At 45.0% G+C, this 18,843-nt stretch overlaps 1 protein-coding gene across 4 annotated transcripts in view; it reads left to right on the top strand.

Moving 5' to 3' along the window:
* Positions 1-18,843, top strand: part of LOC110513667 (dedicator of cytokinesis protein 1) — a 636,864-nt gene that overhangs the window by 365,321 nt on the left and 252,700 nt on the right. For all 4 annotated transcript variants that reach the window (XM_090228873.1, XM_090228870.1, XM_090228871.1 and 1 more), the window contains exon 28: positions 15,131-15,232. In XM_090228873.1, the coding sequence (XP_090084999.1) occupies positions 15,131-15,232 (102 nt within the window). The remainder of the gene's footprint in view (positions 1-15,130; positions 15,233-18,843) is intronic.

Genomic DNA, 18,843 nt, shown 5'->3' with positions numbered 1-18,843 from the left:
TCATTGATAATGATGCGATATAGAGACATGAGGAGAGGATCATTGATAATGCTGCGGTATAGAGACATGAGGAGAGGATCATTGATAATGCTGTGGTATAGAGACATGAGGAGATGATCATTGATAATGCTGCGGTATAGAGACATGAGGAGAGGATCATTGATAATGCTGCGGTATAGAGACATGAGGAGAGGATCATTGATAATGCTGTGGTATAGAGACATGAGGAGAGGATCATTGATAATGCTGCGGTATATAGACATGCAGAGATGATCATTGATAATGCTGCGGTATAGAGACATGAGGAGAGGATCTTTGATAATGCTGTGGTATATAGACAGGAGAGGATCATTGATAATGCTGTGGTATAGAGACATGAGGAGAGGATCATTGATAATGATGCGATATAGAGACATGAGGAGAGGATCATTGATAATGCTGCGGTATAGAGACATGAGGAGAGGATCATTGATAATGCTGTGGTATAGAGACATGAGGAGAGGATCTTTGATAATGCTGTGGTATATAGACATGAGGAGAGGATCATTGATAATGCTGTGGTATAGAGACATGAGGAGAGGATCATTGATAATGATGCGATATAGAGACATGAGGAGAGAATCATTGATAATGCTGCAGTATAGAGACATGAGGAGATCAGAATTTATAATGATGCGGTATAGAGACATGAGGAGGGAGTCTTATCTGAATGTTTTATTTGAAATCCCCCTCTTTCTCAAAAAAAGTTGTTGCCATAGAAACCAGCTATAGTTCATCACGAAGATGAAGTTGAGAGATCAACACCTAAGAAGGGTGTGTTAGGGCTGTCCCTGACTAAAAACAACACCTAAGAAGGGTGTGTTAGGGCTGTCCCTGACTAAAAACAACACCTAAGAAGGGTGTGTTAGGGCTGTCCCTGACTAAAAACAACACCTAAGAAGGGTGTGTTAGGGCTGTCCCTGACTAAAACAACACCTAAGAGGGTGTGTTAGGGCTGTCCCTGACTAAAAACAACACCTAAGAAGGGTGTGTTAGGGCTGTCCCTGACTAAAAACAACACCTAAGAAGGGTGTGTTAGGGCTGTCCCTGACTAAAAACAACACCTAAGAAGGGTGTGTTAGGGCTGTCCCTGACTAAAAACAACACCTAAGAAGGTTGTGTTAGGGCTGTCCCTGACTAAAAACAACACCTAAGAAGGGTGTGTTAGGGCTGTCCCTGACTAAAAACATCACCTAAGAAGGGTGTGTTAGGGCTGTCCCTGACTAAAAACAACACCTAAGAAGGGTGTGTTAGGGCTGTCCCTGACTAAAAACAACACCTAAGAGGGTGTGTTAGGGCTGTCCCTGACTAAAAACAACACCTAAGAGGGTGTGTTAGTGCTGTCCCTGACTAAAAACAACACCTAAGAGGGTGTGTTTATTTAATTTATAAGGAAGTCTTCATATCTCAAAATCAATGTCATGTGATTAATCAAATTTATATCTAAATTAAACTGATACAAATGTAAAAGTAACTTATATTGGCAATATGTAAAAATAGCCTACATTAACCAACAAATAAAAACAATCCTATAAATCACATTGGCTACGCATGGCCTGTCTGCAAGGAACTTTAAACATCGTATCAACTATTAACTTGATCCCAGCCTCATCGTGCTAGCAAACTTACAGTATTGTATAAAATATCCTTGGCCCTTAGAGAGTTCCCTGCGTCATTTTGCTCCGTACAGACAGACACAGCTGTAGACTATTTGCTCAAGGGTTAAGAAGTAATCAGGTAGGCCTATTTTATGACGTTTCCTCCGGATCAGAGCGTAACATTCTCCTTTCATGCTGAGTGGTTGTTGAAAGGGAGGGGGAAATATTTTTCCAATAAGCCACGTTGAGGAACTATTGTCATTCTCAACGGATGTATAAAAACAGACTTGTTTACTTAGCTGTTTGTGGCAAAGAACAAATGACTTTGAGAAGTTCCACGGTGATGTTGAGTTAAGACAATCAGAAACAGTATCAGATCCCCAGATGGACACATTTATAGGTCTTCAATTACAGGCCTTCATTTACAGGCCTCCATTTATAGGCCTCCATTTATAGGCCTCCATTTATAGGCCTCTATTTATAGGCCTCTATTTATAGGCCTCTATTTATAGGCCTCCATTTATAGGCCTCTGTTTATAGGCCTCCATTTATAGGCCTCCATTTATAGGCCTCCATTTTTAGGCCTCCATTTTTAGGCCTCCATTTATAGGCCTCAATTTATAGGCCTCCATTTATAGGCCTCCATTTATAGGCCTCCATTTATAGGCCTCTATTTATAGGCCTCCATTTATAGGCCTCTATTTATAGGCCTCCATTTATAGGCCTCAATTTATAGGCCTCAATTTATAGGCCTCCATTTATAGGCCTCCATTTATAGGCCTCCATTTATAGGCCTCCATTTATAGGCCTCCATTTATAGGCCTCCATTTATAGGCCTGCAAATCAATGAATATATTGACAACACGTAAATAGGACATAAACCAAAGCGTTGTAGCCTACAGTAGGTTGTGCGCTCTGCAAACAACACGTCCACTCCAACAACGGAAGACTGTAATAATTATATATTGAGTGTGTTAACAGAAATTACAGTAACCAATCAAACATTGTAGATTAGAAATGATGGTAATTAACGGTCAATGTACTACTGGTGATACTGGTGTGCCACCCCCGCAGCCTCCATAATGGATTAGTCCACTGAGACAGGCCTCCACAATGGATTAGTCCACTGAGACAGGCCTCTATAATGGATTAGTCCACTGAGACAGACCTCCACAATGGATTAGTCCACTGAGACAGGCCTCTATAATGGATTAGTCCACTGAGACAGGCCTCCACAATGGATTAGTCCACTGAGACAGGCCTCTATAATGGATTAGTCCACTGAGACAGACCTCCACAATGGATTAGTCCACTGAGACAGGCCTCTATAATGGATTAGTCCACTGAGACAGGCCTCCACAATGGATTAGTCCACTGAGACAGGCCTCTATAATGGATTAGTCCACTGAGACAGGCCTCCACAATGAATTAGTCCACTGAGACAGACCTCCACAATGGATTAGTCCACTGAGACAGACCTCCACAATGGATTAGTCCACTGAGACAGGCCTCTATAATGGATTAGTCCACTGAGACAGGCCTCCACAATGGATTAGTCCACTGAGACAGACCTCTATAATGGATTAGTCCACTGAGACAGGCCTCCACAATGGATTAGTCAACTGAGACAGGCCTCCACAATGGATTAGTCCACTGAGACAGGCCTCCACAATGGATTAGTCCACTGAGACAGGCCTCTATAATGGATTAGTCCACTGAGACAGACCTCCACAATGGATTAGTCCACTGAGACAGGCCTCTATAATGGATTAGTCCACTGAGACAGGCCTCCACAATGGATTAGTCCACTGAGACAGACCTCTATAATGGATTAGTCCACTGAGACAGACCTCCACAATGGATTAGTCCACTGAGACAGGCCTCTATAATGGATTAGTCCACTGAGACAGGCCTCCACAATGGATTAGTCCACTGAGACAGGTCTCTATAATGGATTAGTCCACTGAGACAGACCTCCACAATGGATTAGTCCACTGAGACAGGCCTCTATAATGGATTAGTCCACTGAGACAGGCCTCCACAATGGATTAGTCCACTGAGACAGACCTCTATAATGGATTAGTCCACTGAGACAGGCCTCCACAATGGATTAGTCCACTGAGACAGACCTCTATAATGGATTAGTCCACTGAGACAGGCCTCCACAATGGATTAGTCCACTGAGACAGGCCTCCACAATGGATTAGTCCACTGAGACAGACCTCTATAATGGATTAGTCCACTGAGACAGGCCTCCACAATGGATTAGTCAACTGAGACAGGTGTCTATAATGGATTAGTCCACTGAGACAGGCCTCTATAATGGATTAGTCCACTGAGACAGGCTTCTACAATGGATTAGTCCACTGAGACAGGCCTCTATAATGGATTAGTCCACTGAGACAGGCTTGAATCAGACAGGTGTCTCGTGTGCCATAACAGATATCTATCTATAAATATTTTCTACTGCTGGACTAAAGAAAATTGGGTCGACCAACAGCCTTTCGACCAAACGGGGTCAACCCCTAGCGTACGTGAGCCTGTGTGGGCACCCTCTTTAGTTCTCACTGGAGACAGTCTAGAGGAGTTAAAACACACACGGAGGATGGAGACTGTATAAAAGATGTACTCATCAAATCCCTGACAAAAATGGACAAGTCAACACCTCTAGACTGCGGACTTTAACTTTTCCATTAGTGCCCCATCGATGTCTTGTTTACCTGCAAAAACAGGTACGCTGTGTTCTCAAATCATTTTTACATGTAATTGTAGACTAATTGTTGTTCAGAGGTCTTGCTCCCTTTTCGGCGAGGAAGTGTTATACACACATTACCCTGCACTTGAACATATCAACAGAGAGATGTGGAGAGTAGAGGCTTCTTCCCCAATGGCTCCCTATGGGCTCTGGTCTATAGTAGTGCACTATATAGGGAATAGGGTGCAATCTGGTCTATAGTAGTGCACTTTATAGGGAATAGGGTGCAATCTGGACTATAGTAGTGCACTTTATAGGGAATAGGGTGCAATCTGGACTATAGTAGTGCACTATATAGGGAATGGGGTGCAATTTTTGACGCAAAAAAATCAACTCCCATTTAATTTGCCATAATGTATTTTTCCCTCCCATTACCAGCCCCCAGTGGTTAAAGCAGCAATTACATTGTTTTGGAACGAAGGGGCAATCCGTAGTTTAAACATTAACAACGTACCTGCCTCTGTTTTTTTTTTTTTTTTAAACAGCTAAGGGATGGACACGGAGAAACACTCTCAAATTCACAGACGACGAGTTATGGATGCAACGACTTGACAAACCTAATGATCGTTTTATGTTTTGACTCTATACAGTGTTTTGTTTACAATGTTTACAAATATTGCAGTTAAAAACAAGCTGATATTTTGGGGTTCTGATGGAGTGTGACAGTTGAACTAAACTCATGAGGTATTCATAAATGATATTATTCAACCATCAATGGGTATATATCATTAAATTATGTATGGATGTAGCAACTACAGATTGGCCCTTTTTTAAGGATCATTCAAATCTGTCCGCCAGCATATTCATGAGGGATGAATCTGTTTTAGTACCTTGGGGAATCATCTCTAATCTGTGCTAGATTAATCTGTTTTATTACTTTGGGGAATCATCTCTAATCTGTCCTAGATTAATCTGTTTTATTACTTTGGGGAATCATCTCTAATCTGTCCTAGATTAATCTGTTTTATTACTTTGGGGAATCATCTCTAATCTGTGCTAGATTAATCTGTTTTATTACCTTAGGGAATAATATTATATAATCTGTCCTAGATTAATCTGTTTTATTACTTTGGGGAATCATCTCTAATCTGTGCTAGATTAATCTGTTTTATTACCTTGGGGAATCATCTCTAATCTGTGCTAGATTAATCTGTTTTATTACTTTGGGGAATCATCTCTAATCTGTGCTAGATTAATCTGTTTTATTACCTTAGGGAATAATATTATATAATCTGTCCTAGATTAATCTGTTTTAGTACCTTGGGGAATCATATCTAATCTGTCCTAGATTAATCTGCTGTATAACCTTGGGGAATCATCTCTAATCTGTGCTAGATTAATCTGTTTTATTACCTTAGGGAATAATATTATATAATCTGTCCTAGATTAATCTGTTTTATTACTTTGGGGAATCATCTCTAATCTGTGCTAGATTAATCTGTTTTATTACCTTGGGGAATCATCTCTAATCTGTGATAGATTAATCTGTTTTATTACCTTGGGGAATCATCTCTAATCTGTCCTAGATTAATCTGTTTTATTACCTTGGGGAATCATCTCTAATCTGTGATAGATTAATCTGTTTTATTACTTTGGGGAATCATCTCTAATCTGTGCTAGATTAATCTGTTTTATTACCTTGGGGAATCATCTCTAATCTGTGCTAGATTAATCTGTTTTATTACCTTGGGGAATCATCTCTAATCTGTGATAGATTAATCTGTTTTATTACCTTGGGGAATCATCTCTAATCTGTCCTAGATTAATCTGTTTTATTACTTTGGGGAATCATCTCTAATCTGTGCTAGATTAATCTGCTTTATTACCTTGGGGAATCATCTCTAATCTGTCCTAGATTAATCTGTTTTATTACTTTGGGGAATCATCTCTAATCTGTGCTAGATTAATCTGCTTTATTACCTTGGGGAATAATATTATATAATCTGTCCTAGATTAATCTGTTTTAGTACCTTGGGGAATCATATCTAATCTGTCCTAGATTAATCTGCTGTATAACCTTGGGGAATCATCTCTAATCTGTGCTAGATTAATCTGTTTTATTACCTTAGGGAATAATATTATATAATCTGTCCTAGATTAATCTGTTTTATTACTTTGGGGAATCATCTCTAATCTGTGCTAGATTAATCTGTTTTATTACCTTGGGGAATCATCTCTAATCTGTGATAGATTAATCTGTTTTATTACCTTGGGGAATCATCTCTAATCTGTCCTAGATTAATCTGTTTTATTACTTTGGGGAATCATCTCTAATCTGTGCTAGATTAATCTGCTTTATTACCTTGGGGAATCATCTCTAATCTGTCCTAGATTAATCTGTTTTATTACTTTGGGGAATCATCTCTAATCTGTGCTAGATTAATCTGCTTTATTACCTTGGGGAATAATATTATATAATCTGTCCTAGATTAATCTGTTTTAGTACCTTGGGGAATCATATCTAATCTGTCCTAGATTAATCTGCTGTATAACCTTGGGGAATCATCTCTAATCTGTGCTAGATTAATCTGTTTTATTACCTTAGGGAATAATATTATATAATCTGTCCTAGATTAATCTGTTTTAGTACCTTGGGGAATCATCTCTAATCTGTCCTAGATTAATCTGTTTTATTACTTTGGGGAATCATCTCTAATCTGTGCTAGATTAATCTGTTTTATTACCTTGGGGAATCATCTCTAATCTGTGCTAGATTAATGTGTTTCATTACCCTGGGGAATCATCTCTAATCTGTGCTAGATTAATGTGTTTCATTACCCTGGGGAATCATCTCTAATCTGTGCTAGATTAATCTGATTTATTCCTTTGGAGAATAATCTGATTTAGTCTGCTAGATTAATCTACTTTATTTCCTTGGGGAATAATCTAGGCTGTGCTAGAGTAATCTGCTCTATTCCCATGGGGAATAATCTAGTCTGTGCTAGAGTAATCTGCTCTATTCCCATGGGGAATAATCTAGTCTCTGCTAGAGTAATCTGCTCTATTCCCATGGGGAATAATCTAGTCTGTGCTAGAGTAATCTGCTCTATTCCCATGGGGAATAATCTATTCTGTGCTAGAGTAATCTGCTCTATTCCCATGGAGAATAATCTAGTCTGTGCTAGAGTAATCTGCTCTATTCCCATGGGGAATAATCTAGTCTGTGCTAGAGTAATCTGCTCTATTCCCATGGGTAATAATCTAGTTTCTGCTAGAGTAATCTGCTCTATTCCCATGGGGAATAATCTAGTCTGTGCTAGAGTAATCTGCTCTATTCCCATGGGGAATAATCTAGTCTGTGCTAGAGTAATCTGCTCTATTCCCATGGGGAATAATCTAGTCTGTCCTAGAGTAATCTGCTCTATTCCCATGGAGAATAATCTAGTCTGTGCTAGAGTAATCTGCTCTATTCCCATGGGGAATAATCTAGTCTGTGCTAGAGTAATCTGCTCTATTCCCATGGGGAATAATCTATTCTGCACTGTTCTGTTGTAGCACAGCAATTTAGAAAGAGAGGCAGCTGGGCCATTACTATTTTTTTTACTGAGTTCCCTCTTTCGTTTCCTCCTCCTGTTTTCTCCCTCTCTACCCCCCTCTCTCTTCCTTAATCTGCCCCTGCTATCAAGTAATGGGATCCTTTGTTCAGCGGTTAGGAAAGGAAGGAAGGGAATAAGAAGCATCCGTTCAGACTCCTTTCTAATCAAGCCTAGTCTAATTGGTCTCCGTTCTCAGGCTGTAGTGACGGGAGACCAGGGAAGGTACCTCTCACCGGTATAAAACGTGTTATCTCTCCAGGCTTGTGAAAATAGGGGGGTGGCAGGTAGCCTAGTGGTTAGAGGCAGGGAGCCTATTGGTTAGAGGAAGGTAGCCTATTGGTTAGAGGCAGGTAGCCTATTGGTTAGAGGCAGGTAGCCTATTGGATAGAGGCAGGTAGCCAATGGTTAGAGGCAGGTAGCCTATTGGTTAGAGGCAGGTAGCCTATTGGTTAGAGGCAGGTAGCCTATTGGTTAGAGGCAGGTAGCCTATTGGTTAGAGGCAGGTAGCCTATTGGTTAGAGGCAGGTAGCCTATTGGTTAGAGGCAGGTAGCCTATTGGTTAGAGGCAGGTAGCCTATTGGTTAGAGGCAGGTAGCCTATTGGTTAGAGGCAGGTAGCTTATTGGTTAGAGGCAGGGAGCCTAGTGGTTAGAGGCAGGGAGCCTAGTGGTTAGAGGCAGGGAGCCTAGTGGTTAGAGGCAGGTAGCCTAGTGGTTAGAGGCAGGTAGCCTAGTGGTTAGAGGCAGGTAGCCTAGTGGTTAGAGGCAGGTAGCCTAGTGGTTAGAGCCAGGTAGCCTAGTGGTTAGAGGCAGGGAGCGAGTCAGGGACCAGAGTGGTTAGAGGCAGGGAGCTGAGTGGTTAGACGCAGGGACCCGAGTGGTTAGAGGCAGGGACCCGAGTGGTTAGAGGCAGGGACCCGAGTGGTTAGAGGCAGGGACCCGAGTGGTTAGAGGCAGGGACCCGAGTGGTTAGAGGCAGGGACCCGAGTGGTTAGAGGCAGGGACCCAAGTGGTTAGAGGCAGGGCGCCTAGTGGTTAGAGGCAGGTAGCATTGTGGTTAGAGGCAGGTAGCCTAGTGGTTATATGTTGACTGGTGACCGTGTTTCTGAGGTCAGGCTTCGTTCCAGACAGCTGTAACATCGTGTCTGTCTGAAGGCTTGTCCACATCTCAACACGTTATCATGGCTAATGTGTTCTCATGCACATTGTGTAGATTCAGGTTTACCTTTAATTCAATTCTCTTCATTCAAGCTGTATTTGAGATGTCAGCATTTATACAAGGGGTAGGGGGGACCTCTCTAAGAAAAAACACTTCTAGAATTTCCCAAATGTCTCTTGATTATTGGAAGTTGTTTTCTAGGTATTGGTTCACAGTTGTGTAGTTGTAGATCTATAACCCTTCCCTCTACTAGTCTCTATAGTTGTTTTCTGGGTATTGGTTCACAGTTGTGTAGTTGTAGATCTATAACCCTTCCCTCTACTAGTCTCTATAGTTGTTTTCTAGGTATTGGTTCACAGTTGTATAGTTGTAGATCTATAACCCTTCCCTCTACTAGTCTCTATAGTTGTTTTCTGGGTATTGGTTCACAGTTGTGTAGTTGTAGATCTATAACCCTTCCCTCTACTAGTCTCTATAGTTGTTTTCTGGGTATTGGTTCACAGTTGTATAGTTGTAGATCTATAACCCTTCCCTCTACTAGTCTCTATAGTTGTTTTCTAGGTATTGGTTCACAGTTGTGTAGTTGTAGATCTATAACCCTTCCCTCTACTAGTCTCTATAGTTGTTTTCTAGGTATTGGTTCACAGTTGTGTAGTTGTAGATCTATAACCCTTCCCTCTACTAGTCTCTATAGTTGTTTTCTAGGTATTGGTTTACAGTTGTGTAGTTGTAGATCTATAACCCTTCCCTCTACTAGTCTCTATAGTTGTTTTCTAGGTATTGGTTTACAGTTGTGTAGTTGTAGATCAGGTCAGGTAGTTGATACAGCCAATCAAAACTAATGGACTGATAATACAGTAGTTCTTGATGAACACCGTGGATCAGACTGTAGATCCAGGCCTAATATCCAGACTCTGCTTGGGGTACAGTGTGCTGTCAGTCTCCTAGTGTAGTTAAACTGATAATAAAGTAGTTCTTGATGAACACCGTGGTTCAGACTGTAGATCCAGACTCTGCTTGGGTACAGTGTGCTGTCAGTCCCCCTAGTGTAGTTAAACTAATAATTGGTCTCTAGAAAACAGCCTGTTTTTTACCAAGATCGTAGAAATTACAGTCCATTTCATGTCCATGTTTTACTTTTCCTCTCCCTGTTGTTGTCCTATGACCATCCTGCTCCAATCTAACACATAGCAGTCCCTCATGTAGTCTCTATAACCCTTCCCTCTTCTAGTCTCTATAACCCTTCCCTCTTGTAGTCTCTATAACCCTTCCCTCTTCTAGTCTCTATAACCCTTCCCTATTGTAGTCTATATAACCCTTCCCTCTTCTAGTCTCTATAACCATTCCCTCTACTAGTCTCTATAGCCCTTCCCTCTTGTAGTCTCTAGAACCCTTCACTCTTGTTGTCTCTATAGCCCTTCACTCGTGTTGTCTCTATAGCCCTTCCCTCTACTAGTCTCTATAACCCTTCCCTATTGTAGTCTCTATAACCCTTCCCTCTTCTAGTCTCTATAACCCTTCCCTCTTGTAGTCTCTATAACCCTTCCCTCTTGTAGTCTCTATAACCCTTCCCTCTACTAGTCTCTATAGCCCTTCCCTCTTGTAGTCTCTATAGCCCTTCCCTCTTGTAGTCTCTATAACACTTGCCTCTATAACCCTTCCCTCTTGTAGTCTCTATAGCCCTTCCCTCTTGTAGTCTCTATAGCCCTTCCCTCTTGTAGTCTCTATAACACTTCCCTCTATAGCCCTTCCCTCTTGTAGTCTCTATAACCCTTCCCTCTTGTAGTCTCTATAACCCTTCCCTCTTGTAGTCTCTATAACCCTTCCCTCTTGTAGCCTCTATAACCATTCCCTCTTGTAGTCTCTATAACCCTTCCCTCTTGTAGTCTCTATAACCATTCCCTCTTGTAGTCTCTATAACCCTTCCCTCTTGTAGCCTCTATAACCATTCCCTCTTGTAGTCTCTATAACCCTTCCCTCTTGTAGTCCCTATAACCATTCCCTCTTGTAGTCTCTATAACCCTTCCCTCTATAACCCTTCCCTCTTTTAGTCTCTATAGCCCTTCCCTCTTGTAGTCTCTATAGCCCTTCCCTCTTGTAGTCTCTATAACACTTCCCTCTATAACCCTTCCCTCTTGTAGTCTCTATAACCCTTCCCTCTTGTAGTCTCTATAACCCTTCCCTCTTGTAGTCTCTATAACCCTTCCCTCTTGTAGCCTCTATAACCATTCCCTCTTGTAGTCTCTATAACCCTTCCCTCTTGTAGTCTCTATAACCATTCCCTCTTGTAGTCTCTATAACCCTTCCCTCTTGTAGTCTCTATAACCATTCCCTCTTGTAGTCTCTATAACCCTTCCCTCTATAACCCTTTCCTTCTTGTAGTCTCTATAACCCTTCCCTCTATAACCCTTCCCTCTATAACCCTTCCCTCTATAACCCTTCCCTCTTGTAGTCTCTATAACAGAATTACTCTTCATCCCTCCCTTCCTCTTTTGTCTAGTATTTCCTCGTCTATTTGATAAGTCCTCTTCCGTTACGTTGAATCCTTAATGGTTTCTGTAGAAACACACCTCTCACCGCGTCGACCGACAGAGAGAGATGTTCATTTTTCACTCCACTTTCTCCAATCCATCTCTCTCTCTCTTGACCCTCCCCCGAACACTTCAACACCAATCAGTTATATCTCACTGTGCCAACGTCTCAAACACTCTCCTCTAACTCTCCTCTCAGCCCAGTTATCCTTCAATGTCTGAGACTGGCTGGGCCTCTCTCCCTGTCTCAGCTCAGGCTTCTGGCTGGGCCTCTCTCCCTGTCTCAGTTCAGGCTTCTGGCTGGGCCTCTCTCCCTGTCTCAGTTCAGGCTTCTGGCTGGGCCTCTCTCCCTGTCTCAGCTCAGGCTTCTGGCTGGGCCTCTCTCCCTGTCTCAGTTCAGGCTTCTGGCTGGGCCTCTCTCCCTGTCTCAGCTCAGGCTTCTGGCTGGGCCTCTCTCCCTGTCTCAGCTCAGGCTTCTGGCTGGGCCTCTCTCCCTGTCTCAGCTCAGGCTTCTGGCTGGGCCTCTCTCTCTGTCTCAGCTCAGGCTTCTGGCTGGGCCACCCTCCCTGTCTCAGCTCAGGCTTCTGGCTGGGCCTCTCTCCCTGTCTCAGCTCAGGCTTCTGGCTGGGCCTCTCTCCCTGTCTCAGCTCAGGCTTCTGGCTGGGCCTCTCTCCCTGTCTCAGCTCAGGCTTCTGGCTGGGCCTCTCTCCCTGTCTCAGCTCAGGCTTCTGGCTGGGCCTCTCTCCCTGTCTCAGCTCAGGCTTCTGGCTGGGCCTCTCTCCCTGTCTCAGCTCAGGCTTCTGGCTGGGCCTCTCTCCCTGTCTCAGTTCAGGCTTCTGGCTGGGCCTCTCTCCCTGTCTCAGCTCAGGCTTCTGGCTGGGCCTCTCTCCCTGTCTCAGCTCAGGCTTCTGGCTGGGCCTCTCTCCCTGTCTCAGTTCAGGCTTCTGGCTGGGCCTCTCTCCCTGTCTCAGCTCAGGCTTCTGGCTGGGCCTCTCTCCCTGTCTCAGCTCAGGCTTCTGGCTGGGCCTCTCTCCCTGTCTCAGCTCAGGCTTCTGGCTGGGCCTCTCTCCCTGTCTTTTTTTATTTTTTTTTATTTTACCTTTATTTAACCAGGTAGACTAGTTGAGAACACCTTTATTTAACCAGGTAGGCTAGTTGAGAACACCTTTATTTAACCAGGTAGGCTAGTTGAGAACACCTTTAATTTAACCAGGTAGGCTAGTTGAGAACACCTTTATTTAACCAGGTAGGCAAGTTGAGAACAAGTTCTCATTTACAATTGCGACCTGGCCAAGATAAAGCAAAGCAGTTCGACAGATACAACGACACAGAGTTTTACACATGGAGTAAAACAAACATACAGTCAATAATAAAGTATAAACAAGTCTATATACAATGTGAGCAAATGAGGTGAGAAGGGAGGTAAAGGCAAAAAGGCCTTGGTGGCAAGGTAAATACAATATAGCAAGTAAAACACTGGAATGGTAGTTTTGCAATGGAAGAATGTGCAAAGTAGAAATAAAAATAATGGGGTGCAAAGGAGCAAAATAAATAAATAAATTAAATACAGTTGGGAAAGAGGTAGTTGATAGGGCTAAATTATAGGTGGGCTATGTACAGGTGCAGTAATCTGTGAGCTGCTCTGACAGTTGGTGCTTAACGCTAGTGAGGGAGATAAGTGTTTCCAGTTTCAGAGATTTTTGTAGTTCGTTCCTGTCATTGGCAGCAGAGAACTGGAAAGAGAGGTGGCCAAAGAAAGAATTGGTTTTGGGGGTGACTAGAGAGATATACCTGCTGGAGCGTGTGCTACAGGTGGGAGATGCTATGGTGACCAGCGAGCTGAGATAAGGGGGGACTTTACCTAGCAGGGTCTTGTAGATGACATGGAGCCAGTGGGTTTGGCGACGAGTATGAAGCGAGAGCCAGCCAACGAAAGCGTACAGGTCTCAGCTCAGGCTTCTAGCTGGGCCTCTCTCCCTGTCTCAACTCAGGCTTCTAGCTAGGCCTTTCTCCCTGTCTCAGCTCAGGCTTCTGGCTGGGCCTCTCTCCCTGTCTCAGTTCAGGCTTCTGGCTGGGCCTCTCTCCCTGTCTCAGTTCAGGCTTCTGGCTGGGCCTCTCTCCCTGTCTCAGTTCAGGCTTCTAGCTGGGCCTCTCTCCCTGTCTCAGCTCAGGCTTCTAGCTGGGCCTCTCTCCCTGTCTCAGTTCAGGCTTCTGGCTGGGCCTCTCTCCCTGTCTCAGTTCAGGCTTCTGGCTGGGCCTCTCTCCCTGTCTCAGTTCAGGCTTCTAGCTGGGCCTCTCTCCCTGTCTCAGCTCAGGCTTCTAGCTAGGCCTTTATCCCTGTCTCAGCTCAGGCTTCTGGCTGGGCCTCTCTCCCTGTCTCAGCTCAGGCTTCTAGCTGGGCCTCTCTCCCTGTCTCAGCTCAGGCTTCTGGCTGGGCCTCTCTCTCTGTCTCAGCCCAGCCTGGCTATAGGACCCGTTCCAGTCCTGCTGCTTCTGGCTGGGACTCTCTCCCTGCCTCCCAGTCTCAGCTCAACAGGGTTATTAGCGAGCCCAGCTTCGACTCTGACTTGATAATTGAGCTCATTTTCCTCCTCTCCATCTGCTCCTGCTGCTCCTCAAGACAAACAACAATCATTGAGCCATTGCTTTTACTGGACACCAATTACAGTATGAACTATATGTTTTGTATTGTGTATTGAATGTTTTCCTCTCTCTCTCTCTCTCTCCATATCTCCCCTCCCCCTTTCTCGCCTCTCTCTCCATATCTCCCCTACCCCTCTCTCTTTCTCTTTCTCTCATCTCTCTCCATATCTCCCCCTCCCCCCCCTCTCTCTTTCTCTTTCTCTCATCTCTCTCCATATCTCCCCCTCCCCCCCCTCTCTCTTTCTCTTATCTCTCTCCATATCTCCCCTCCCCCTTTCTCGCCTCTCTCTCCATATCTCCCCTACCCCTCTCTCCATATCTCCCCCTCCCCCCCTCTCTCTCTCCCCCTCACCATCTCCGTCTCTCTCTCTCTCGCTCTACCCTTCTCTCTCTCTCTCTCTCTCTCTCTCTCTCTCTCTCCATATCTCCCCCTCTCTCTTTCTCTCCTCTCTCCATATCTCCCCTCTCTCTTTCTCTCCTCTCTCTCCATATCCCCCCCTCTCTCCATCTATCTCTCTCCCCCTTACCATCTCTCTGTCTCCCTCTCTCTCTCCCCATCTCTCTCCCCCTCGCCATCTCTGTCTTTCTCTCTCCCTCTCTCTCTCTCTCTCTCTCCCTCCTGCCCTCTCTCTCTCCTTCCACCTCTCCCCCCCTCTCTCTCTCTCCTTCCACCCCCCCCTCTCTCTCTCTCTCTACCTCTCACTCTCGCTCTCTACCATTCTCTCTCTCTCTCTCTCTCTCTCCTTCCACCTCTCTCTCTCTATCTCTACCTATCTCTCTCTCTCTCTACCTCTCTATTTGTCTCTCTCCCCCCCCCCCCCCCCCCCCCTCTCTGTCTCTCTCCCCCCCCCCTCTCTCTCTCTCTGTACAGGGCAGCTTCGTGGCCAGCATGACCGCTACTCTGAGACAAATGGACGACTACCACTACACTCACCTGATCAACACCTTCGGCAAGATGAGGACCGACGTCGTGGTGAGTTCCACGCCTCACTTCCTGACTATACCTCGTCAATTAGCCAAATCAGACGGCACTGTCTTGCTATGGCTATCCTTTGTGGTGAAGCTACCCTCTCTGTTATAGAAATATAGGCTATAGAACAACCATCCCATTGGTAAAGTCCATGTCAATCTAGGCTAGTTCGTTGGCCTCTCTGCCTGCACATGCCAATTCAAGAAGCCCATTCAGCCTGTTGTATTTGTCAAGATCTCCTGTCGTCACTGTTCTATCACAATCCTGCTAGATCTGAATGATGTATCACAACGTCAACCTGTTCAGTCTCCATCGTTGTAGTGGATACTACAACTTTAATGTGATAGGTCCATCATCGCTATGCAGATACTGATGCAGTTTTGTGATGTATTGGAATTCCCCCATTTCCTGATGTAACTTGATATGTTGGGGATCCTCCAATCAGATTCAGGCGTGGAACATTTCCTTGTGAGCTGCCGTGTAAATGGCCCCCAGGATGAGATGATAGTTATATTAAATATACAACAAGCACTGCAGGTAGTCTAGTGGTTAGTAGAGCAGGGAGCCTAGTGGTTAGAGCGTTGGGCCAGTAACCTGAAAGGTTGCTAGATTGAATCCCCGAGCTGACAAGGTATAAATCTGGCTTCCTGCCCCTGAACAAGGCTGTTAACACACTGGTGCCTCCTGGTTGGGTTAAAGAAGACACATTTCAGTTGAATGCATTCAGTTGTACAACTGACTAGGTATCCTCCTTTCCCTATGGAGAGGATTAAATAGTAAGCCATTTGGGACTCATCCCAGGTCTTCATCAGGAACAAACTCTCTCCCTGATGGACTCATCTCAGGTCTTCATGAGGAACAAACTCTCTCCATGAGGGACTCATCTCAGGTCTTCATCAGGAACAAACTCTCTCCCTGATGGACTCATCCCAGGTCTTCATCAGGAACAAACTCTCTCCCTGATGGACTCATCTCAGGTCTTCATGAGGAACAAACTCTCTCCCTGAGGGACTCATCCCAGGTCTTCATGAGGAACAAACTCTCTCCCTGAGGTACTCATCCCAGGTCTTCATGAGGAACAAACTCTCTCCCTGAGGGACTCATCCCAGGACTTCTTTAGGAACAAACTCTCTCCCTGAGGGACTCATCCCAGGTCTTCATGAGGAACAAACTCTCTCCCTCAGGGACTCATCCCAGGTCTTCATCATGAACAAACTCTCTCCCTGAGGGACTCATCCCAGGTCTTCATGAGGAACATACTCTCTCCCAGAGGGTTTCATCCCTGGTCTTCATCAGGAACAAACTCTCTCCCTGAGGGACTCATCCCAGGTCTTCACGAGGAACAAGCTCTCTCCCTGAGGGACCCATCCCAGGTCTTCATGAGGAACAAACTCTCTCCCTGATGGACTCATCCCAGGTATTCACGAGGAACAAACTCTCTCCCTGAGGGACTCATCCCAGGTCTTCATTAGGAACAAACTCTCTCCCTAAGGGACTCATCTCAGGTCTTCATCAGGATCAAACTATCTCCCTGAGGGACTCATCTCAGGTCTTCATGAGGAACAAACTCTCTCCCTGAGAGACTCATCCCAGGTCTTCATCAGGAACAAACTCTCTCCCTGAGGGACCCATCCCAGATCTTCACGAGGAACAAACTCTCTCCCTGAGGGACCCATCCCAGATCTTCACGAGGAACAAACTCTCTCCCTGAGGGAACCATCCCAGATCTTCATCAGGAACAAACTCTCTCCCTGAGGGACTCATCCCAGGTCTTCACGAGGAACAAACTCTCTTCCTGAGGGACTCATCCCAGGTCTTCACGTGGAACAAACTCTCTCTTCGGTTGAAGAGCATGCATTTAGTTTTACTTGTATTTAAGAGCAATTGAAGGCCACGGAAGGAGAGTTGTATGGCATTGAAGTTTGCCTGGAGGGTTGTTAACACAGTGTCCAAAGAAGGGCCAGAAGTATACAGAATGGTGTCATCTGCATAGAGGTGGATCAGAGACTCACCAACAGCAAGAGCGACATCATTGATGTTTACAGAGAAGAGAGTCGGTCCAAGAATTGAACCCTGTGGCACCCGCATAGAGACTGCCAGAGGTCCCTGTATATGGCCTCCACATTGACTCTGTACCAGTACCCCCTGTATATAGTCTCCACATTGACTCTGTACCGGTACCCCCTGTATATAGCCTCCACATTGACTCTGTACCGGTACCCCCTGTATATAGCCTCCACATTGACTCTGTACCGGTACCCCCTGTATATAGCCTCCACATTGACTCTGTACCAGTACCCCCTGTATATAGCCTCCACATTGACTCTGTACTGGTACCCCCTGTATATAGCCTCCACATTGACTCTGTACCGGAACCCCCTGTATATAGTCTCCACATTGACTCTGTACCGTAATACCCTGTATATAGCCTCCACATTGACTCTGTACTGGTACCCCCTGTATATAGCCTCCACATTGACTCTGTACCGTAATACCCTGTATATAGCCTCCACATTGACTCTGTACTGGTACCCCCTGTATATAGCCTCCACATTGACTCTGTACCAGTAGCCCCTGTATATAGCCTCCACATTGACTCTGTACCGGTGCCCCCTGTATATAGTATCCACATTGACTCTGTACCGTAATACCCTGTATATAGCCTCCACATTGACTCTGTACTGGTACCCCCTGTATATAGCCTCCACATTGACTCTGTACCAGTAGCCCCTGTATATAGCCTCCACATTGACTCTGTACCGGTACCCCCTGTATATAGCCTCCACATTGACTCTGTACCAGTACCCCCTGTATATAGCCTCCACATTGACTCTGTACCGGTACCCCCTGTATATAACCTCCACATTGACTCTGTACCAGTACCCCCTGTATATAGCCTCCACATTGACTCTGTACCAGTACCCCCTGTATATAGCCTCCACATTGACTCTGTACTAGTACCCCCTGTATATAGCCTCCACATTGACTCTGTACCGGTACCCCCTGTATATAGCCTCCACATTGACTCTGTACCAGTACCCCCTGTATATAGCCTCCACATTGACTCTGTACCGGTACCCCCTGTATATAGCCTCCACATTGACTCTGTACCGGTACCCCCTGTATATAGCCTCCACATTGACTCTGTACCGGTACCCCCTGTATATAGGCTCCACATGGACTCTGTACCAGTACCCCCTGTATATAGCCTCCACATTGACTCTGTACTGGTACCCCCTGTATATAGCCTCCACATTGACTCTGTACTGGTACCCCCTGTATATAGCCTCCACATTGACTCTGTACCGGTACCCCCTGTATATAGTCTCCACATTGACTCTGTACCGGTACCCCCTGTATATAGGCTCCACATGGACTCTGTACCGGTACCCCCTGTATATAGCCTCCACATTGACTCTGTACCGGTACCCCCTGTATATAGCCTCCACATTGACTCTGTACCGGTACCCCCTGTATATAGCCTCCACATTGACTCTGTACCAGTACCCCCAGTATATAGCCTCCACATTGACTCTGTACCGTAATACCCTGTATATAGCCTCCACATTGACTCTGTACCGGTACCCCCTGTATATAGGCTCCACATGGACTCT

The sequence above is a fragment of the Oncorhynchus mykiss genome, unplaced genomic scaffold, assembly GCF_057628025.1.
Source record: "Oncorhynchus mykiss isolate SJ-2025 unplaced genomic scaffold, ASM5762802v1 scaffold103, whole genome shotgun sequence".
In the NCBI taxonomy this organism is placed as follows: Eukaryota; Metazoa; Chordata; class Actinopteri; order Salmoniformes; family Salmonidae; genus Oncorhynchus; species Oncorhynchus mykiss.
The sequence above is the reverse complement of the archived record's forward strand: the minus strand, read 5'-3'. Positions and strand labels throughout refer to the sequence as shown.